Source organism: Rattus norvegicus, chromosome 8 (assembly GCF_036323735.1).
Source record: "Rattus norvegicus strain BN/NHsdMcwi chromosome 8, GRCr8, whole genome shotgun sequence".
NCBI lineage: Eukaryota > Metazoa > Chordata > Mammalia > Rodentia > Muridae > Rattus > Rattus norvegicus.
In genome coordinates this window covers 132,488,277-132,512,782 of record NC_086026.1, presented here as the reverse complement: position 1 = coordinate 132,512,782, position 24,506 = coordinate 132,488,277, and the positions used below count along the sequence as shown (strand labels likewise).

Sequence of the window (24,506 nt, the reverse complement as noted above, 5' to 3'; positions counted from 1 at the left end):
ATCTAAAAGTGTGTGTGTACACACATGGGGATGTGTGTATGTGTCCCAAAGTCTATATGTTAACAGCTTGGTCCCCAGAATAGGACTACTGAAAGGCAGATATTTAGGAAGTTGAGTTAGTGGAATATCTTTTAGTCAGTGAACGTTTGCTTCCTGGGACCCTGTTATTTTCTTAGATCATAATGTAAATGGTTTTCCCCAACACATGCTCTCCACTGTTACCAGAGGCCCAAAATTTAGACCTGTTGAGTCTTCTCGTGGAATTTTCAGATGTATAATCTCAAGTTTAATTTACCTCTTCTTTTTATAAATTACTGCAGATTTCACTGTAGCAATGCAAAGCTGACCAATATACTAATTTTTTCCAGACAGATTTCTTTTAGTGCTTCAACTCTTTCTTCATGCTGTCCCTTGGTCAGATTGTCCTTGGCATGTTTCTCACACCTGTTACCACATGCTAATCTCATCTTTCTTCCATTATTCACCCACTTCCTAATTTACCACCTTGGGTAGTTAAAGGGCCTCTAGACCATCTTCTATGTATGGCTATATCTTCTTAATGCGTAGGATTGAGTGTCTTATCTCCCTGAACTCTTCAATAGACATTTTTGCCTTCTTAATAAAGCTTGAGATCTTTTGATTGAAATTCATGACCCATCCTGATTTGTCCATTATATATTTCTTTCCAAATATGGTGTTACCTTACCCTCTACCCATTGACTTGGGCAAATCCTTTCTCTTTTTTTTCAATAATTTATTTTTTTATCCACTTTACATCCTGACTACAGTCCCACTCTTTCCTTTCCTCCCATTCCCACTCTTACAAATTCTTTCTTCCATTGCCACTTCCCCTTCTCTCCAGAGAAGAGGAACCTCTTTGCATTGAATTCCTTTGTTCCTTTCTTTATCCGGTTTGACTGAGGTCTTACAAGGACAAGGTTCATGATTTTTTTTCTTACAAGTTGCACGTTGGATTCCTCACTTAACCCAAGGCAGTGTTTTTATATCCCATTCCTGAAACTTAACAGGCAGGTGTTAGATGAGCAGCTGGTGGGCTTATGTCACATTGTCTACAACTTCTCTAGAAAATGACAAATTGTTGCCCTAACTTATCTTAAACAAATATGTATTCACCTCAGATAAGAACCAAATTATAAACCAAAGCAATGAGTCCACCATAGTTCAACTTAGCAAACCAATGAGTTTATTGATTGAAGGGATACTTAAAAGAGTGAGTTACCCTAAATAAAATGTCCCATCACAAAATTTCATCCTATCATGGATAATGACCTCAGGAAAACACAATCATGGAGTCACATTTTCAAGTAACTCTTCTATTCTTATATAGCTTTATCATCACCCAAGATCATGTGCAAGTTGGGGCAGGAGAGAGTAATGATTGGAATATAAGATGAGGTCACAGGTACCATGACCCTAGATTTCTTTCTACTATTGAGTATCAATAGCTCCAAAAGCATCATTACTAACTAACTTACCTCTACATTGTTCTATTCAAATAATTGTCATGGCCACTAGACCAAAGTAATCTCTACTTCAAAATAACTACAAGATGACCATGTTAAACCCAGAAGAAAAGTGCCATGTTACAAATACAAATTAAGTAAAAGCTTAGAAGCTACATCCCTAAGAAGCTATAATTAGGGGGAAGAAAAGGAATGAGAGAAAGGGACCTGAGCCATATCCACTCCATTTTTTCCTTATTCACCTTTGTGTCTTTCACAGCTTCTAGTTAATACATATATATTCAAGAGCACTCAACTGTATAAAACTTATAGACTGATAGAATTGTAAGTTCCTCCTATAGTAATGTTTCAGAGAGACTAGCATATCTTATCAGCTGATCATAATGGCATATAACCTTATTAGAAACAAGTCTAAAGGGTCCATATATTCCTCCCACAGTGCTTTAAATCCTAAGTTTCAATTATTGAGTCTCTGAAAGCATCACAGTTACAACATAGTTCTAAAAGTGTGATTTTGGGACAAGTATCATGGCCATCACTTTGATGTTGTTGATGCTCAAGTCTCATTTCAAATATAGATCATAAGCTTTGGGGTGGTACTATAAGTGCACAATTGAATTCAGAGAGCACCTCCTGTGATTTCTAGGGTCTAGAAATAATGTGCCAGAATAATGAACATATAGATGAAATTCATACAGGCAGTTTATTAAGAAAGATAAAAAGATGTTCCTGAGAATAGGAGACTAATGATCTGAAAAAAGACAGATACCCAAAAGCACTGTATCATATGAATTCTTATAGTGATAAGGGTTATGGTTTATTTGCATAGTGCCAACTTTTTCCTGTGTGATATCTTAGACTTTTCTTGTACACGCTCTACGTTATATGAGAACAGGTGAAAAGGGGTTTCCAGTCTTATTTACTTTATTTGTTAATGTTGTCTATCTCCAAACTTCTACTCTCCTCCTATAATATGAGTCATCTGTGAATGTGTCAATACACCCTCCAGGTACTTATGATGTCAAGTCTAGGAAGAATTAATGACAGCACCACACCTGGACTTCTCAACACAGATGGTCCCAGCTTATTTTTCAACATAAAACTGGCATTTAGGAGGACAATATGTTCCTTCCAAGATGCTCTCAGTCACTAATAGGAAATGTGATTTCATTTGACTTTTAAGAAAAATTAAACATAATATAACATCCAGTCTCCTGCAAAAGCAATAGTCCATATACAAATAATAATTTTTTAAAAGAAGAAGAAAACCATTCATCAAGAAGTTAAAAAAACTACTTAGGAAATGAAGTAAATGCATTTGTGAAACATTTTACTGATGTCAAAAATGGCTAAAGTAGAAATGTATTTTTAAACTTTCCTACTTTTTCTGAATGGATTATTTAACATTTAAGTGAATCAAAGCATATGTAACTCTTTAGAGAATCAAGAAAAGCTGTCCTTTTCATGTCTGATGAATTATCAACTGGCCAGCACATGGCCTCCAGAAATGACCTTGGGGTACATGAAGATATATTTCAATCATTATGTGTATTTTCAGGTCTTTGAGAGCATCAGAAGTGCATGGAAAGTACAAATGACTGAACTAGAGGTCGTTATGATTGACTTAATGTGTTTGCCTCTAGTCCATAGAGTGAGGGGCAGTTTTCTCTGCCCAGCTAAAACACCACAGAGATTTCTTGCTCCCCAGTTGATGGGGAGACAGAGCTTGTTCTTTCCAGTTTCTCGCCAGGAAGGAATGAAATATATTTTCTCAGGTAGATTGCCACATTTCTGTGGAAAAAGAGCCGAAGGTGTTTCCGGAACCTCTCACCAACAAAGGCATAGATTATTGGATTGATACAGCAGTGGGTGTGGGTAATCACCTCAGTCACTTGCATGGCCAGGTCCAGGTGTATGCTCTGCTGACAGCTGGTCTCCAAAAATGTGCTGTGGAAAGCAGACAGAAGAAGAACCAGGTTGTATGGAGTCCAAAAAATAAAAAAGACTATCATGACAACAAAAATAAGCTGGATGGCCTTGTGTTTTTTTTTATTGGGGCATCTAAGCAGAGTTTTAATGATTCCTGAGTAGCAGATAACCATAATGAGGAGAGGAAGAGCTAAACCAAAAATGTTCATTCTTAGAGCATGGAAACGCTTCCAGCTGTCTTCTTCGCCCTCTGGATAGCGAGGACTGCAGGAAAGATCTCCAAAATTGTCTTGGGACTCATGGAAGATAAATTCAGGCAATGCTGCCAATACTGCAAGACCCCAAGTGATGATGCTGGTGATAGTAGCAAAAGTCACAGTTCGTGCTCGAAGGGCCAACACAGCATGAACGATAGCCAGGTACCTGTCGATTGTCAGCAGGATGATGAAAAAGATCTCGCTGTACAAGGCCAGGTAATAAAGCCCAGAGAGCATTTTACACATGCAGTGGCCAAAACCCCACTCATTCCACAGAACATAGTGAATCCAGAATGGGACAGTGAAGAGAAAGAGCAGGTCAGAAATTGCCAAGTTGAGTAGGTAGATATTAGTCATAATTTGCAGCTTCCTGTACTTTATGAGGATCAACACAACCATCATGTTGCCCAGGAGGCCGACGATGAACACCAGGGAATACAGTGGAGGCAGGAGCCATGACCCCAGCTCTCTGATGCTGACTTTTTCACAGGGTGGTGCCCACTCATATTCATAGGGTGTGGTCTCAAAGGTTTCAACAACAGTCTTGAGTTCCTCTTCGTTGGATGCCATTTTACTTGTCTCTATTATAGAAAAAACAAACAAAGAAACAATTAACCATGTGAAACATACCACTTGATTATTCATTAAGAGACCCAAGTTAGAATTTGTCTAGTACAAATTTCAAAAGATATATCTTAAATGCTCTGAGTAGGGGTCAGAAAATAACTCTATAGCTCTCAAAGTCATCATGATTCATAATAGAAAAGGAAACAGAAGTTCTGTAGGTGGTGGTAAAGCATGGGACTATTAATTTCTGACAGTATTTGAAGGAGGAAATTCAAAGTTTTGAACTGAAGAGCAAAAAGAATGATAATTATATGATCCATGCATGATATGTAATTATTATCACTAATGCATACTTTAAGGCATTTGGAAATTCTATTTTATATACGATGAGTTTCAAATCATAATTGTCATATAAATGTCTGGTACTAGTAATGATAACCACCTCTCTTAGGCCCTTTGACAAACATGCCCAAAATACTTAATGGGGACACTGATGCTTATTGTGACAGTAATTTATCTGAAATTCTCTAATAAGTAGGTTAAAGTTTAGTAGAGTTTTAATTTACATCTATATACAATCTGCTTGTCAGTAATTTAAATATAAACATTATGAATACAGCTATTGATTATTTATTGATTTATTGATTATTTATTGATTATTATTATTATTATTATTATTATTATTATTATTATTAAACTTTGAAATCAGTATAATTTTAAGCAGCATTTTCTTTTTTGACTCTTCTTTTCTCTGGCTCTTGGTGGTGCTAAGGTAAGCAATGATATCCCAAGAGCTTCTCTTTCATAAAAAAAGATGATGAGCTGGAGGGTATGAGAAGTAGATTTTCCAATCCTTAGTTTATTAGACCAGGAGCTGGAGGACCAGTGTCTGCTTTGCTACAGACTACTGACTCCAGCAGAGAAAGAAGAAAAGCAAACAAGGCAGAAATCTCATGAAGGGCAGTAAATTTATACTCTGCTTACTCAGAGAAAGGCCTACTTTCTCCTGGCTAAGAGGAAGGGACAAGTTTGAAGAAATGACTAGGTTGGGTTGGTCACCTAACTTACTCCTCTGAGGACGGTTTGAACAGACTTGTCTTTCAATGTCCCTCCTGATTGTTAGGTGCTCAATTATTTGGCCCCAGATTTACTGATAGCCTTTGAGTCTCCCATTGGCAGATAAGGACACTCATTAGGAAGGCATCTTCCTTCTTTGGGAGTTACCTGGGAGAGTCAAAAGGAAACTGCCATGAAAACACCTTGTTTTCTCATTTTTCCCTAGCCAGTTGTATCTGTGTTGGAAACCTCAAAGATGGGCTCTTTCAATTCAGAAGGAATAGTATCTGAACTAGTCAAGGTTTGAAGTTTCTCCAAATGCCAAGAACACACTGAGAAATTTCAGGGCTAACAGTTTACAGTCTTTTGAAAATGTTGCTTGAGTTGTTTAAAACCATAGTTTTGCCATATTCGTTTTAAAGAACATCTTGTTTTAGAGTAAAATATTATCTTATAAAATTAATTTATATATATATTTTTTACTTTTCAATTGTTCTCATCAAAAATATATTCTTATGTACATTTTTAATTTTCTTCCTCGTTTATTGATTTTTCTCTGAACTGTATTCTTTTCCTAAATTTAAGTTTTGAAATAATGCTTTAAGAAATCTCCAAAATAAAGACAATCATTTTTTAATAAAAGGACATATTCACAAACTCTAAAAATTGCTTTTCAATCATAATCACATGTTTTTTGGTTTTTTTTGTTTTTGTTTGTTTGTTTGTTTTTAGGAAGCTAAAGAACATCATTTATTCTGGACTCCAATCGAATTCCAATTTCCCTTCATTCATCATCCATGGAATGAGGGCAAATCCTGTGCTGGCCGGGGCCTTGTGGTTCATGGCTCCTTGCTTGCCTGTGCCTTCCTCAGTCTCAAGGCAGGCGAGCTGGGTCAGAGGTAGAGATGGCATCTCTGGAGGGCACCAGAGGTAGGCAGACGCATGGACCCAGGGCAGAAGGAGCAAGAAGTAAAGGACACCGATCACTGTAGTGGGTGCTATTTGCTACTGGTCACGATCTGAGGTACTGTACTGCATAGCGAGCAGCATCGCCTTGGGCTGCCTCCCTGCTAGTGGCAGAACCACAGTGACCGGCTGGGTGGACAGCTCCACTAGGCACCGGCAGAGCCCACTCAGGCTCAGTTCATCAATATCCAGATAGCTGACATGGAAAGCCTGCTCTGCAGAGCTCACTGAGGACGCTGCAGCAGGCAGAGCCCAAAGACCCTAGAGAACCCACGGAGCAACTGCGAAGGGACAGGATCTTTTCTCCCACAGAATTCCGCAAGGAATCCCAGGTGCAGCCTGGCCCCCGGTTCCTCAGTCCATCCAGGCGGGAGCTCACACCAATGGAAAAATGGCTTGGCCTCGTGGCCATCCCCGCCGTCCAGAGGTACTGTGTGCACTCGAAACAGCATCTTAGCTGCTGCGTTACACTTTGCCAGCTTTATGGAAGTGTCACTGCCAATCCCAATGAAACACTGCACCCGGCAGGTCATATTGAACTCTTTGTGGTGAGCAGACCCAGACTCCTGGGTCACCATATACTCTGGCAAAACGCCAGCCTTTTTGCACCACCAGTTCCTGCAGAGCACCAACAGGGTTGCACTCAGACTGCTGAGGAGAGTCAGGGGCCTGCATCTCCATGGGAGAGTTCCTGGTTAGTAAAGCAGATGGAACAGGGGCAGCAGCTTCTGCAGCAACAACAGGAGTTGTGAAGAGTCAGTGCAGCTGGTGTCCCCAACGGTGACCCAGAAGGTGAAATTAGGTTGATGGGCTTGGCCCTTAGTTTTGGGAAGGTCGTACACGGGCTTCTTTCCTATTCTGGTCCCATACTCCTGAAGAAGGGCTGATAGGGTCTCCCCCTGGTTGGCGGACAGCATTTGCTCTATGCTGGGGAGAGGCACAGACCAACATCACACTTCCTCTTTCGGCACCCACATGGCCATTCACTGTCACATTAGACCTAGCCACATTATAGGGTCCATGAATCCCCAGGCAGTACAGCATCCATAGACTGGGTTAAAAGTTATGGTCCAGGAGGGAAGCAAGGTCTGAAGGCAAGTGGAGAAGGTACTGTTCTTAGTTAAGGTGAGGGATCCAGTGCCATAGTGCTGGTTGAACGTCCATTTCCCCCTGACACAATGCAATTCAGGAACCCAGTGCCCACCAAATACACTGAACATAGGGGCATAAAGCCCAGGGCTCCAGTGCAGTCTGGGAATCAAGCCAACCCCAAACGAAAGCTGTACGGTTTCATTTTTTTTTTAACGTGGAAGTGCTTATATTAAGGAGAATTTTAAATTGTTAGTAATTCCAACAATTAAAAAAATTCAGGAAGAAATCAATTTTAACTTGTGTGCTATATATCTTTAATTTAGCATCAGTCATATTTATTAATATACCCAAATATATGTTCTTTTGGTAGAATTTATAATTCACATTTAGTTTATTTACTTTTAACAACTATTTTAGACTGCATGTATACAATGTCTACATATATCTACAACACATACAATTACATACAAAGTCTACAAAACATGCAGACTTTGCATACCAAATATAATCAGTATTTTAATGTATTTCCTTGACAAAGGAGAAATCTGAAAGTTGGTATATTTGATACATGGAAAATAATACACATTGTAAGTTAAACATTTAACAGATAAGTTTAATCCAGACTGGCTTATCACAGCCTTGGCAAAATACATACTAATTATTTTAAGACATCTTTATCTTACATACAAATTTGTCAAATGTGCTTATTTATTTAAGTCATTTGAATTAAAGGCTCATTTACCAATTCTAGTTTCTGTGCATGGCACTCACCTACAGCTGCCATGCAAGTAACACAAGTATAAGCCTAACATATATACACATGCGGATGAAAGTACATAATACATTTTTCTGTTTTACATATATTTACACATTATTATTGGATATGTGTGTGTAACTTCATGAGTTTATGTGTACCACGGGTGTACAAGAACCAAAGAAGGTCAAAAGAAGGGCATTAAGTCCCCTGGAATTAGAGTTACAGGTAGTTGCGACTTGCTACGTGTGTGCTAGGAGCCAAACCCAGGTCTTCTGTAAGGTCATGAAGCACTTTAAATACTGAGCTATATCTCTAGCCCCATAAAATATGGTTTTAAGAAGCTAGAAGATTTTAAAAGTGTTAATGAATTTATCATCTGTCATCAGACTGTTGATCTGATTATTTCCTCCAGAACTTTGAGCAATCTTTAATTTTAACTGTGCTCTTTTAAAGGTCTGAAAATAAGCTGAAACAAGGTATAAAATGTATTCACAATGCCAGTACACACTTAACCATGTTTTAAAATGCCTATTCTAAAATAACAATTAAAACATAGAATAGGAACTCTACAAACCACTTACCTAGTTAGTCATCAAATAGCATATGTAGTTCATGTTTGTATGGACTATACTTTTAAAAAGTAAGTTTACAATTTGTTTGCTTACTTATGTGGTTCTGGTGGCTGAATGCAAGGCATTTAGTGACAGGCAAATACCATGACACAAAGCTACATCCTCAGCCCTGTGCTAGCCTTCTAAAGAAGTGGCAACATAGTAGTTTCTTTACGCAGCATCTCTGTGCACACTTGCAGTACACTGTGCTATGATGTTATAAAGGTTGTGGCATCGCTGCAATATAGAAATTTTCATGTCCCTCATCATCCTGTGATACCATAGTTGTACATGCTGTCATCTCTGACTAAAATGTCAATGCCAGGCATGACTACATAGTGTAAAACATCCAATCCAAACAAAACCGTCTTCCTTTAAGTAAAGAGTAGCTCTGCCTTTCCTTTTCTTTTTTAAAACAAGATGTAAATCTTCCCTATGAAAGAATATTGTATAGTTGATGATTTTAATATTTTTATCCTCAAGAATGGGAAATTAAGGAAATCTACACAAATTATTGAGTCCTGTGATCATTTGAAAAGTGTGAACAATTATAGATAAATTTTGCTCCCATGCAGATAGATATTTGGGTCCATCTATAAACATGCCCTGTGTTATAGTAAAAATTAGAATAGATAGAAGTATATGCAATGGTGAGTTTCCTCATTTTTCTGGAAATAAATGTAAAGGTAATGAATTTTTGTTCAATGTTGGGAATGAAATTTAGGGCCTAGAATATGATAAGCAAAGACTCTACCACTGAACTACATTCTTAGCCAAGGTTAGAAAATCTACTTTTTTTTTAAATTAAAATCCCAAGAAATAATAAAGGAAACAGGTTTGCACATGTGTCAGAAAAATAAGGTACATTTTGGGTAGGACAAAGGTAGTTTGAGAATGTACTTTTGTGGAGAAAACTAATCATCTTGTTGTCTTTGAGGTTATTTAAAGATTATTTCCAAATGAGAAGTAAAGAAGACAAAATTTATATGTACCTAAGTGGAGTTGAGGAGGAAATGAGAAAACAAGACAGGGACAAGAGGAGACAGGGATAGAGATCAGGTCTCCTAAAGTTGGATGATTTTAGGAAAGTTTATGCCTTAATATCAAAGTTATACTAATGCAAAAGTAGATTTTGGTCTTGTTTTTCTCTTTTTTTTTCTGTCCTTTAAAACTATGTCTGTTCTCAAAAATTTTTTTAAAAGGGTTTCCATAGTTCTTATTTATTTTATCAACTTCATTAAAAAGTTAACAATAAATATCACACTAAAATTATACAGATCTACAGTCTATACATTTCAACAAACTTCTATGTACTTAGACTATCTATTCTGAGTTTCTTCTTAAATTTCTTCTTCTTTGTTCTTTGGTCTCATGTTGATTTTCTCAAAGTCTTTGATTATTTAAGAAATTTAAATGATTCCTGCTATGAGACAAGTCCTTTTCATTTACATACCTTTGTAGATTTGTTTTGAAATTTCCACTTGTCATTTGAGTTACATGGATGGCTAAATATTGCTTCAGTGGCATCGACCCTATTCAGTCAAACATTCTAAATCTCAAAGTGTAGTCAGTTCTAAAACTCAAGACGTTGAGGAACTTGGCTTCACGAACCTGCCAAGGACTTTTGCAAACCTTCTTTCCTGAAGAGCAGAGTTGGTCATTGTCTTTCAATAGCAGGTGTTTTAAATGTAGCAGATAGCTTTAAATATGGGGCTGATATTATTTAGTTGAACAAGATGGTTATGAAAAATATATTTTCATAGGGAAAATATATGTGCTGGCAAAGTAATGTAATCAGCATGACCAAGCATGACCAGTACATTCAGCTTGCTAAGCCCAAGTTATTCTAGTAAGCATACCAAGAAACACACTGTGTGCCTCTACTAGGTGCTATGTACATTATAATTGACAACACACATGAAATTGTCTTCTGTTACTTACATTAAACACCCTGATCTCATGTGGTTTAAGAAGATTTGAAAAATAATTTGTAATAGTGTCAACATATTAGGTAGATCTTCATAATTATTCAATTATCATCTTATTGTTAAATGAAGTTGATCCTACTTTGCCCGTTTATAAATAATACAGCAACCAACATCTCTGTCTTTAAAACTCTTTTCCTTAAACTATATACCCCAAGACACTTTTTCAAACTCTAATAACATTTCCAAAACTCTTGATGCATTCTGTCAATTTGCTTCCAGGAAATGTATAACAATAAAGTCTTAGCACTGTAGGTGATGTGCCAGCTTTAGAAAGCATCCCAAACATGGAAAAGAACTAAAACAAAACAAAAAAAAGTTTACTGGGCCAGTGAGGTGAATATAGAGTTGTCTTACTGTTGTTATTACTATTCCGTTGAGGGGTTTTTGAGGGATTTTTAAATTGTAATTCTTAGTCACCATATTCTCTCTTCTGTGTGTTGGCTGTGCTCTTTACTTAATTTATTCTGCTGAGCATATTTGCTTCTTTCTTGTTGAGTCATAGAGTACTCGTGTTTCTAATTCCAGGAGAAATTACTCAGTGACCGATTTCAGTGTAATCATTACCATCTTTTGAAAGGAGTAAGAGGATCCTCCAGCCCAGTGGTTCTCACCCTTTCTATTGCTGCAACCCTTTAAAACTGCTCCTCATGTTGTGGTGACTCCCCAAACATAAAATTATTTCATTGCTACTTCATAACTGTGATTTTGCTCCTTTTATTAATTGTGGTATAAATATCTAATATCCCGGATAGCTGATATGCCACCACCAAAGGGGTTGTGATCCACAGATTGAGAACAGGTTGGGGCTAGAGCACTTGTAACTGAAGACTACCACCCTCTCTCAAAGCACTCACCAAAACCAGATAACTTCTAACCCCAGCCAAAGTAGGGTTTTAAAAAAAATGCTAAATGGAGGGTTTTTTTTGTTTTGTTTTGTTTTTTTTGTCTCTACCCTTTAACAGAGATATATCTACCAAAGGCAAGCCACCCAGCCTAATCCAGACAGAGACACCATGGCAATAGTTAATCAATCCATCTGATAGTCTGACTTACAGTTGATTTCTGACATAAACATTAATTATACATTGAAACACACCATTACTTAGTATACACACAAATACATGAATATATTTTTCATGCTAATATACATACACAATAGCCTACATTTTTATGATGATCTTAAAAGTTAGTATCAAACACTACTAATGTTACACTTTTGGAATACTATTCTTCATGGTTTATGATTTATAAGAAGTACAGGCTGGCAACAGATAATGTATCTTGAATAGTTAAAAAGTTCATGTTCAGAATAATACAACTGGCAGCTGTGTCATAGTATAGATGTGAGAATGGAAGGATAGGAATGAGGAAAACAAGAAGAAAATGGAAATATATTACAAAATCTTTTCTAAGTCTACCTTATGTTACCTTTAAATTACTATACACCACTTCCTTCTTGGAATCAAGAGAGATTCTAGAAGGTATTTCTTCTACCTACATTGACTAATATACCCATTTTTCCTTTCCTAGAATTCTGAAAGCCTACATGGAAATATCTTCTAAGAAACATCTGTTGAATTTCAATATGTTATTGTCCAAAAGAGAATAAAAAAAGAAACGATACCTGATGATTTTTGCTAAGTCCTTTATGAGTCCAGTAGTAACTTAGGTCTCACTGCTAATGAAACAGAGATAACATTTGATCACATACACCAGTCAGGTAGTAAACAACAGAGCTTCCTGTTTTAAACAGGCTAGCTTCTCAGGTTTTGCAAGTTTTCAGAGAGATACCAACATGTTACAGTTCTTCCGTTTTGTTATTTACTACACATACTCAGCTTTCAGTTGAGTTATCTATGGATGGATATTGCTGACACTCAGCAACTATCTTGCAGGCTCTTCACCCATTTGGCACTGTTAATTTTTTTATGTGAGGTACGGGTAACAACTTCCCAATAATCCTTGACTCATGGGCAGACTGTGGAAGAACAATGTGGGAATTTCCTCTTAAGGAAAGGATGAGACAGCAAATTTGCTGGGAGCAACTGAAGATTATGAGGGCAAGTACATCAGTAAAGGTTTTGACAATACAGAAAGACATTAGTTTGCATTTCTGCAGTGGCTCCATAGCTGCTTGATCGCAGGGTAATCACTGAGCCAGCCTTGCTGGACACCTAGTTTTCTCCTATATAATTGTAACAGATATTTATTTCCTAAAGCTGTCATGAAGTCAATTAAGATAAACCTGGGAAGTTGCAATATAAAGTGCAGATCTCAACCAGTAGGTTGAATTCCACTGTGACATAGCATCCCAAGGCTAGGAATGTATCTTGCCTGTGTACTGATATCCTCAGGGACCTAGTGTGATAATGGATACTAAACTCATTCACCTAATGTTGATGTGAATAGTACCAAATACATGTATAATCTCTTATACTAACTGGACAGGTCAATGAATTTACAAAGTTCTTATTAGATATTCAGAAAGGGAGGGGACAAGAAAGTGAATAGAGAGGAAGAAAGAGGATAGAAATAAGGGAACTTAATTCTTACCATATGGGATCTATTGAGTTGTTGGGTGTTTTAGATTTTTTTTTATCCCTGTGATAAAATACCCAATGGTAACTTTTAAAAAGATGAAGGATTTCTCCTATATTATAGTGGAGAAGGCATAGTAGAATTTATCTTTCCAATCAGGAAACAGAGCTTAAAGTGGAGCTAGAGAGAAATATGACCTTCCAGATCCATCCCAGCAATCCATTGGTTCCACCTAGTCCCAAAGGGCTCTGCAGCCTCCCAAAACAGCACCAAAATAGCACCACTAGCTAGAGAACAAGTGTTCAAATAAATGAGCCTGTGAGGGATTCAGATTCGAACTGTGACTTTGGGGATCAACATCTAATAAAGTGCCAAGAGTACATAAGTAGTGTTAATAATAGCTAACCAGACACTTAACTATTTGTGATAGTTTCTTCTAACATAAACTTGCCAAAAATTAGAATCACTGAGTAGGCAGCTTTAGTTGAAAAAAGTGTTCTGACTTCCTTAATTGATGTGGGAAGACTAACCCCATGTGTGGGCCAAAACTTCATGGTTGCAACTCAGTTATTTTAAAAGAACATGGCAGTAGGAAGATTATTTGCCTTTGTTCTCCCTTTTTCTGCTGTTGCTACAGCTGATATCACAACCAGTTTTCTCAGCCTTCCATGACATGGGCTAAGAGCCAGTGGCTCTCCAGGAACCTTCCAGCTTTTCAGATTGAGACCAATGGACTGGGCAGCTAACAGATTGATGGCCTCTCCAGCATTCAGGCAAACACTTGAACTACTCTAACTGGTGTGGATTCCTTTGTTGATATCAAAATCAGCATTCCAAGGCTTCCATTGTCAACTAAAGACTAGTGGCTCTCCAGGACCTGCTTAAAGCTTCCTGGACTAAGAAGCTACAAGGTTCAAAGCACTCTCAGTTGTGAGACAACTGTTACTATTCTAATGTAAGCTGATTTAACCTGCTCTGGAGAACCCTGACTAATAAGTTTTAATCTGTTATTTGATATTTTAGGGTGTTGGTCTGGTGCTGCTATGTATTCAAAGGCTAAACACTGACCCCCCGCCAAGATCTGGTTGCCCCTGACAAGGAGATTCTAATGTACACCAAATAATGCTAAGTAAACTTTTCCCCCAAGTTAATAAAGATGTCTACAGCTTGGGCTTAGCAGAAGAGAGAGGATAGAGCAAAGGTTTGCTGGGGCTTAGGATCTCAAGCAGGGACCATGAGGAGAGGTGAGCAGAAGGAAGAAGGAGTCACCATATGGTAGGATGAACCATATGTGGTAGCATATGTGGCCATGAGAGCTGATCTGATGAAGCAGGAGCACTGTAAATGAAACAGATGCAAAAGGGAAGCGGACAAGATAGCTTAAAGGGCTGATATCTACCCAACTGTAGTGTTATAAGGCTTGTTATAAACCTAAAAGATCTGTATCTTTTAATTGGAAACTAAATGGTCTGAAGTGGGGGTAGAAACCCATAATATATATTTGAAGGCAACAAGGGGGTATAGCAGACCACCAGAATAAATGTACCCATGTTGGGCACATTTCGGTGCCCAGTGTAGCACACCACATGTCAAAGGAATTATAAATTCTAACTAACTGGTATAAAAGACATATAGCCCAGGTATTTTTTCAAACTGTAATCCTAGATTGGGCAGATTTTGGAGCTATTCTAACTTAACATCCCAGCCATAGATACCTAGTTATCTGCTGGTTCTCCTGGCCATATGTTCAGGGTCTATCTCCTCTCACGGACGCTTCTTACTTTCTCTGTCCCTTCTCTTTTCCTCTCTACCTGTGACTCCCAGCTGGGTAACTGAAAACCTGCTTACCTCTATCTACTGTCCAATCATAGGCTTTAGGATTTATTAACCAATCAGGGGTAACATGGGGGGTAAGATTTCCATAGCATCAGTTAGTATGGGTGAGGCTCTCCAAGTTGGGGGCAACCAGATCTTAGAGGCCAGTATTTAGTAATTGAATACATAATAACACCAAACCATCCCATGTTCACACTGGCTAAACACCTTTTCCCTTTTTGACAATTTCAATGTAAAACAATTTTAATCTCAAAGGGACTTGGATATAATTTATTATGCAGGCAAATATGAGTGATCCTGGTCTGGGATCATGGGTTCAGGTCATCATAAACAACACGTTCCAGTGAATAACTGATGTAATGAGGTTTTTATAGTTACAGAACAAAGTTAAGTCATAAATAGAAGCACTTTTGAAATATATTGGTGAGAATGTCTTGAGTTTTTAACACGGATATGTCTTTTTTCTGGGAACTTCAGTTTATAACAGTAAAAGTTCAGAATTTATCAATGGATGACTGGACTCAGAATCCATCGTGTGTGTGTGTGTGTGTGTGTGTGTGTGTGTGTGTGTGTGTGTGTGTGTGTGTGTGTGTGTGTTTGTGTGTGTGTATGTGCGTGTGTGTGTATGTGTGTTTTTGTGTGTGTGTATGTGCGCGTGTGTGTATGTGTGTATGTTGCATGCACGTTTGTGTATACATATGAAGGTTAGTGATTAATGTTGTGTGCCTTTTTCAATTGCTCTCTGCCTTATTTTTTTCTAACAGGGATTTTTGCTGAACCTGAAATTCACAGGCTTGGCTAGACTAACTGGCCAGTGAGCTCTAGGGATCTGTCTCCCCAGTGCTGAGATTACAGGTATTTTGATACCATGCCTGTTTTTTGGTTGGTAGGTTTTGGTTTTGATTTTGATTTTTTTATGTGGGTGCTGAAGTTCCAAATTCAGATCTTCACAGTTTCATGACAAGTGCTTTGCCAGATGAGCCATCTCCTCAGCCTTTCAGTCTCTCTTCTTTGTCACTCAAAAAATGGTATGAGCTTTGAACTATGAAATCTCTGTGTGCCTTAGATCTCTGTGTTAAAATGACACATGTGTAGTTTATAGTCATGATTCATATTTCTCATTGTTCGTGAGAAATAAATCACTTGGGACTATGTGCGAACCTGTGTGTATCATGTGACCCATGCCATATGCTTAAATTCCAATATAATGTACTGTGTTCTAATATAATGAATGCCATTGCTTAAATTCTAACATAATGAATGTGTGAAATGCCAAATGAAAATTCTGAGTTCAGAAAGCATGCCCATGTGGGCCACTGGAACTGGAAAGTTTTCACAACAAAGCAAGGGTCTCTAACATACATAGAATTTCATGTGATAGAATGAGGGAAACTTTCCAGGAAAGGGTAAATAGACTCTCCACAGCCAGGAGCTAAAAAGGTTTGTTCTTATATATGGTGAACATGCAAATGACACTAAGGAACATATATGGGTTCTGATACTGGGATTCCAAAGTCAGTGAAATATAAAAATGTATCCATATGCCTACTTGTCTATAGATCTATTAATGCAGCCATCCATTAGAAAGATGCTGATTTGGAAGCTCCATCTCTCAGAGAATTCAGAAGTACTGAAAGATCTGTTCCATACCACTGCTGCTACTTCACCCTATACACTTTCAGAGAGGTTTTACCTCTATATTCAGTGAGGTATCAACAAGTAGCTGATGACATCTCAAGATGAACCTGGCAGAGACAGAGAAGCTTGAAATGAAGTGAAGAGACATAAAATTGAACATTGACCTTAACTAAATAATAAAGAGTTAAAGTAAATGGAGTTCATTATATAGAAATTGAGGAACTACTAAAGGTTTTGAGTAACAAAATGGTTGTCATCTTTCTTTAGGTCTAAGTTGAGAACTTTTAAAGCATTTCTACAGACATTTTATGACAAAACCATACAACTTTTGTTATACTAGGATTATTATCTATCTTCCCATGAATGCCTCCATGGATAACACTATAAACATTTCCTCCTGGAACTGCAAAACACCACAAGGAGAAGCAGATTCTGGTAGTCTCCTAACTGCAAGTAAGAGAACCACACCACACTTGAGTAAATAGTGAGGCCAAAATTCAAACTGCTTCCTCACATTGATGTGAAAAGATGCCACAGGCTTAGAACAAAATATGTACTTGCTTCAGCTTCACCCAAGTCACTAGCATGAAATACACAGTGCAGTGGAAATTGTAGCTAAAATGGAGCACAGGGCAGAGACTTGATAGAGGACCCTAGCTACCGAATGAGGCCTTTGGAGAGAAGAAACTAGGAATTGAAAACCGTCAAATTATAGTAGTTCCTAGAAAGTTGTAGAGATTTTAAAACTATTGGAAGATTTCTGTAAAGACATTATTACACAAGATTTTTTAAAGATAGTTTAAAAGTCATTTTTAAAGTGTCTTCTCTTAGATTTCTAGACCCTGTAGAAAAGCACAGGGTGAAAGAAACATCTTCTGCTCTGTGAAAACAAAGTTGTTTGCTTTTAATATCCCTAGTTCCCAACAGTTTTTCAGTTAGTCACATTTCAATGTTTTTAATTTTTATTTGTACCCATTTTAGTGTATGTAGGATGATGTCATCACACAGGCGTAGGCAGGTACAAGATAGAACAAGGCCCATCACTGGATGAGAAGGAAGGATGGGCGGGAGAAAAGTTTTAGAGAGAGGAGGAGACTGGAGTAAGACAAGAAGAGAACATGGAGGCTGATGTTAAGATTTCTCTCTGCACATTTACAGGTTGTTATGAATGTTCTTAAGGGATGGATGTGTACAAGGCTTTGTATGTTTAGGTGGGCAATTATATCTTATCAATTGGATCAGAGGTTATTGTGTTGTGTGTTCTTTCATGTGGCGATTTAAGTTTAAGAGAGTATGTAGTGGCCAGAGACACTAAGCCGCCACAGAATTGGGATGTATATTGCTGGCATGGTGGTAACTTGCCTTGGGAACTAGATGGGTAGAGAGATTGCTGTCAGGCTCAGAGAGAAGCCTTTGGCACTGTGATATGGGATAGAGCAGAGCAGGTGAGAGGCTTTGCTGACTGAGTTGAAGATATCTATCAGATATCTTGGGGCATGAGGGTGCCAGATCTAGTGGGGATAAAAGACAGCTTTTTTTTTATAATTTTACAGCAACAAGTGTACAATTCAATAAATGTGACAGCTACATACTCCCTTGCAGTACTATCATAATCACATATAGAACACTCACAGCCCTTGCACTCTATGACTCTCTTATCCTCACTGGAACCCTCATTCTAATCTAGCAGGAATGCAAAAATGATGGAACTGCTTTAAAAATAAGGCAGTTTCTTTCCTCTCAACCTTTGAATATTTTTTTAAATTATAAATGGTTCTTGTTTTTTAATTGAAAATAATATCATGCAATATACTTTGATCATAGTTTCCCCTCCTCCACTTATCCCAGACATTTTTCACCTTCCCTTTCTTTAGAAAGCAAATAGTCAAACAAAATATAATTTTCAAACTTAAAACCTCAAGAAACAAACATGACAATACTCATAAAAACACAAGATTGGAAACATAATAGACAAAAATGTAAAACAAAAAAATGTCCAAACAAAGCAATGTGAAACTTTTTAAAAAATCTACAAAAACACCATTGAATTCCATTAGAATACCCAGTTGTCTTAGTTTGGGTTTTATTGCTGTGAACAGATACCATGACCAATGCAAGTCTTATAAATGACAACATTTAATTGGGGCTGGCTTACAGGTTCAGAGGTTCAGTCCATTATCATCAAGGAGGGAGCATGGCAGCATCCAGGCAGGCATGGTGCAGGAGTTCTACATCTTTATCTGAAGGAAGCTAGGAACAAACTGAGAATCCTCAGGCAGCTAGGAGGATGGTCTCCAAGCCAACCTCCACAGTGACACACTTCTTCCAACAAGGCCACACCTTCTAATAGTGACACTCCCTAAGCCAAGCATATGTAAACCATCACACCAGTGAAACTCCATTGGAGAACACTAGGTTTTCCTTTGTAAGCAGATGTCAGTTATAGATAATTTCCTGCTTAGGGGTGGAAGCCTATGTCTACTTCCCCTTCTCGGTGGTAGAACCCTATCAGGCTTGAATCTGTACAGACCCTGTAAAGGCTGCCACAGTCTCTGTGAGTTCTTATCTGAATCAGTTTTGTGGTGTCCAAAAGATACTGTTTTCTTGGAGTTATCTATCCTTTCTGACTTTTAAAATCTTTCCCCACTTCTCTTCCACATAGCTCCCTGAGCCCCGAGGAGAGGTTCTGATGAAGAAATTCCATTTAGGACTGAGTATTCTAAGATCTCTCTGTACATTGTCCAGTTGTGGGTCTCTACTTTAGTTCTAATACACTGTAAGAAGCAGTGTCTCTGATGATGGTTAAATAAGGCACTGTTCTATGGGTACAGCACAATAACATTAGGGATCGTTTTACTGCTATGTTCCTTTAGCAGAACAATAGTATTTGGATGTCCCCTAAGTCTATCCAGTCTGAGGTTCAAGACCAGCCTCAACCAGTGTCAGATATGTGTTAATCTCAGAAAATGAGTCTGAAATCTAATCAGAGAGTGGTTGGTTACTCGTATACTGCTTATGCCACTATTGTACCAATATTTTTTTAAAAAGGTGATTTTTAAAATGTAGTATTAGGGGCTGGGAAAATAGCTTAGTAAGTAAAATACTTTCCTCACAAATACAAGGTCCTGTATTTAATAAACTGAACCTATATAAAATGCTGCGCATAGTAGAATAAGTAGATGAAGGAGGATCCCTGGGGCTTATTGAGCCATCCAGCCTAGCCTAATTGGTAAACTTAAGGCCAATTAGAGATCTGGTGTCAAAGAAAGTAGGCACTGTTACTGGTGAAGATACTCAAGGTTGTCTTCCAGCATCCACATGCATGCACATAGATACTATAGAATGTAAAAATAAAAGATAAACAATGAAATTCAAACAATGTCTCAAAAATGTCAAAATAAAACTTACTATGTACAATTAATACATATGTCTTAGTTACTGCTCTATTGCTGTGAAGAGACACCATGACCAAGGCAGCCTATAAAGAAAGCATTTGATTGGGCTTGCTAATCATTCTCAAGAACTGCCACTTCCTGATGACCAAGCATTCAAATATATGAGACTATGGAGGCCATTCTTATTCAAAGCTCTCCTGGCTTGCCTTCCCTAGTCTCTCTTTCTTCCCACTCCATCCCCAACTCCTCTCCTTCTCTTCATCCTTTCCTTTCTTCTATCCTTCTTTGACATTTTTTATGATTTCTTTTAAGCTGGACCTCATCATGTAGCCTAAGCTATCCTTGAATTATAGAACATCCTGCCTCACTACCCTAACATTGAAATAACAAACATGTGTGACAACAACCAGCACATGTATCCCTTTTAGCTTAGAAAGACTAGAGTCCAGTTGCACTGAATGAACAGCAATGCATAAGTAATAAATATTTTACTAACAATAGAGATCACAGAATCCTCAGGGATGAGAGGACTGGGTGAACTAACCCATGTGAATGCTTGACTGTTAGGAAGTGCCCCGTGATGCTATTCAGGATTAGGGATTGTAGACTGTGGCCAGCCTGGCTTTTAATGCTTCCACCACCTGGTCTTCTGGGACTTGACACTATCTGAAGACAGTAATGCTTCCCTCTGCTTTTGTCTTTGTCATTCACCTAGATGTTTAGCAAGTTAAAAAATGGAGAAGAGAGTGAGAAAATGAGCCTTGTTTATCAAACTACAGGCATAGACACACACACATATCAAATACAAAAACACAAGTTAATTTTAAAAATAAAAATAACCAATGACATTAGCAGTGATCCGGAAATGAGTCACTGTGCACTTCACATGTGAACAAGGAAAACTCAAATATCAATTGCTAAACACAGTAAAGGCAATGGTTGATCATCAACTCAAAGAGTAAGTCTCTGAGAAATATGCTTCTTGATGGAATGTGTGAATGAGGAGCCAGCCATAATTCTGAGTGATAGATCATAGCCCTGGGAGATTTTGCATCAGTGTTACAGATGACAAGGAGCCATTGTACTTTTGAGAATGTAGCTTCTCCAATGAATAAACCAAGGATTCATTCCCATGTGTAGTCTTTTAATATTCAAGCATCACTACCATAGCTGGCATCAAATTAAATAGTTGTGTTCTCCATCCAAGAACCATAATATTGTCTAAGATGATCTTTCTATAAGTATATGCCATGGACTCATGAAATTTAGAGGAGATTCTCTTACATACTATAGCTCTTACATACTATTGAGGAGGGTTAACCTTGTAGTGAGAAGCCTGTTAAAATTGGGGGAGATACATTCATCTCAAATAATTCCCAACACCCCTCAAGATCAAGCTCCCTAGGAACCTCTGTGAGGTGCTGGCTTGATGACTAGTTGCCTAGTTCACATAGACCATACACAGTGCTCTGGGCCTATTATTTTACATTGCTAGAAATCTCTCTACAAGTTCCTGGGTTAATAGCTATGATCCTGCTGGCTCTGTCCTGTAGAGAAGGAAAAAGAGATTCAGAGACTTCAAAACAGCCACAGAGAGAGAACAGTTGTCCCCTTTTTCTTCACTGTTTTATTATAGACAGGTGTCTGTCACCCTTCAAATAAAGATGGCAACAAACACAAAGGGAAGCAGAACTCAAAGTTACTTTCTGAAACTGAGTTTGTACTCTCTAAGCTCTTTCTAAACTGGGAAAAATATCTGGGAAATCTATTTTGGAGTTGTGTGCTTACGGTTCTTAGCTCTCAGGGAAAACTAGGACAAATGGGAAAGCCTGAACAAAATCTTTATATTCTCCAACCTTCCAATTCTCTGTGTGACTTTACACTAAAGCAGAAACATCTCTGGGGGGAAGAAATCCCATATCACAATACCATAAAAGACAGATTAGGTTTATAGAAGAATGCAAAGAAAAAGCAAACAAAGGCCCTTTACTATGAGTATGGTGGGGCATAACTGTAATCCCAGCACTCAAGATAGGTTTAAGGCTATTCTAGGTTAGTAGAGACCCTATCTCTAAACATCCTTCAGAACTATGAAGAAGGTAGAACTCTTTTGCAGGAGAACCTAGTTCAAGCTGTAACTTTGAGCTCATGGAAGGAAGTAACTTCTAGCAACAGAGAGAAAAACAGAGCAGGGAGAAGTACAGGCTTCCTTTGCTTATGTGCACTTTCTTTCACACACAAATGGTGGCTACTTGAGATAGAAATGTTAAGCTCAAGTCAAGACTTCTACTTACTATCATTTTCCCAAGAAAAATCAATGTACATTTTATGCATATCCTCCTGTGCTTCCCCCAAAGTGACTGAATATATTTCTGTCTTCCCTTTGTGAGAAACACTCTAGACTCTATGAAGCCCAAACATCGACAGCTGCAAGTCTTTAAAAAAAAAAAAAAACTTTCCCACAGTAGGCCACTCTGCAAGAAAGACTGAAAATGTGGAAGTTGAGCTATTATTTGGAGAAGCTGTAAGCTGTTTACAATTTGATGACAGACTCATGTCTGTGCCTACCAGTAACTGAGCATGGAGAGGATATTCAGTAGTATTGTTTAGACAGAAACTTTTCAACAAAATACTCATATAGTAAATGCTGAGTCTACGATACAATGTTGAGAGGCAGGGTTTTATGAGAAGATGGGAAAGAGATTAGATCATGGGGCACTGGCATGGCCAATGTATTAATCTGTTAGTAGATCCACAATATAAGGACAATGTGAAAAGTTTAGGGCGTTAATTTCATTTGGAGTGATGTTTTGCACCCACTCACAAGACTAGACTAGGTGCTTCAAAAACATTGAAGCTTCTACTTTGAGCATTGCAAATAGTGTATGAGTTTTTAAATGTGGTAAAGTAGCTACACTAAAAGACAAAAAAAAGCTATCAGTATTGAATCACAGGGGTGTTAATGGATTCAAGCTAAAGAAGTACAGTGACCAAAATAGATGTGAGTCTGAAGAGGGACAATTTAGGGACTATACTATCATCCTGCCAGAGATGCTGCTGAGAGATTTACCTATCCCCTTCTTGGTTAAGCCTCCCAGTGAGCCTGTGAGGTAAGTGCATTTGTTTTTTTGTTTGTTTGTTTGTTTTGTTTTGTTTTTGTTTGTTTGTTTGTTTTCTGCCTTTTTTTTACAACTTTTCAGAAGAGAAACTGAAGCAAACTGTTAAGTAACAAGTCAACAATTACACACTAAGAAAGGACAGGGTCTCCACTTGAGACAGTTCTATCTATCAGATACTAGTCCTTAGCTTCTAACTGCCATGTCTGCTGCCTCCATGCAGTCTCAGCATGTGCCAGGTGGAGGGATGAATGTGTAGGTGGCATGTGGCTGTGTATGGCAGAGTGCTTCTATGGACTCCCAAATTTCTAATGTCCCAGACCAAGCCAGCACATCTTTGCTTTAATTCTATATTTACCTTTTTTTAATGAAGAAAATGTGATGTGGTGACTTCATTATAACAAAGAATAAGTCCTCTTTTCAAAGGAGAGAATGTGAGCATTGGCAATTCTCTGCAGCATTTTCTAGTCCCTTGTCCATTTGGGGATGCTCTAGTCTCTAGATTACTGGGATCCTAACAAAAACATAGGACTAACAATGTTATGTTTTTGAAAATAAGTTATTAAAATATAATGAGTGCACACTAAACCTTTAATTTCTACAGTTTAAAAAAAATCTTGACAGCTTCTCTTAATTTGAGTTTCTATTGTTCTACTAAAACAAACATGACCAAAAGCAAATTAGAGAAAAGAGGAGTTTATTTTATCTTACAGTTTCTAGTTCATCATCCAGGGAAATCAGGAGAAAAACTCAAGGCAGGAACTAATCAGAGGCCATGAATGAGTACTACTTACTACTAAGTTACACCTCATTACTTGCTCATAGGCTCTCTCTGGGTAGTACTGGTAGTCCTGAAACTCACTATGCAGACCAGGCTGGCCTTGAACTCAAAGAGATCCACCTGCCTCTGCCTCCTAAATACTAAGATTAAATAAGGTATATGCTACCATGACAAGCTCGGCTTGCTTTCTTATACTATCTAAGACCATCCAGACAGTGGTGGCACTGCCTATTGTGGGGTGCCCACCCACACTAAGCATCAATCAAGAAAATATTCCACAGGCTAGCCCACAGGTCAATCTAATGGGCATTTCTTCAATTGGGGCTCTCTTTCCCCAAATGAACCCAGCTTGTATTAACTTGACATAGAAATTAGCTAGCACATAATTGTTTACATAATTGTAACAATTTCTACTATAAATAAAGAATATTTCCATCACCCTGGGACATTCATTAGGTTTCTTCATATCCCATTCTCTTTTCCATCTCAAACTCC

At 38.0% G+C, this 24,506-nt stretch overlaps 1 protein-coding gene and 1 pseudogene across 4 annotated transcripts in view; both read right to left on the bottom strand.

Moving 5' to 3' along the window:
* Window positions 1-1,181: 1,181 nt before the first annotated feature.
* Ccr3 (C-C motif chemokine receptor 3) overlaps window positions 1,182-24,506 on the bottom strand; it is a 48,069-nt gene continuing 24,744 nt past the window's right edge. For 2 of the 4 annotated variants that reach the window (XM_039080707.2, XM_063264781.1), the window contains exons 2-3: window positions 12,332-12,385; window positions 1,182-4,251 (exon numbers count right to left, since the gene is read on the bottom strand). In XM_039080707.2, coding sequence (XP_038936635.1) covers window positions 3,161-4,240 — 1,080 coding nt within the window. In that variant the 5' untranslated portion in view covers window positions 4,241-4,251; window positions 12,332-12,385 and the 3' untranslated portion in view covers window positions 1,182-3,160. Of the gene's footprint in view, window positions 4,252-12,331; window positions 12,535-24,506 lie in introns of those variants that run through there. The other 2 variants (NM_053958.2, XM_039080708.2) reach the window with 2 other exon arrangements.
* On the bottom strand, window positions 6,306-7,357 carry Tarbp2-ps1 (Tarbp2 subunit of RISC loading complex, pseudogene 1; annotated as a pseudogene).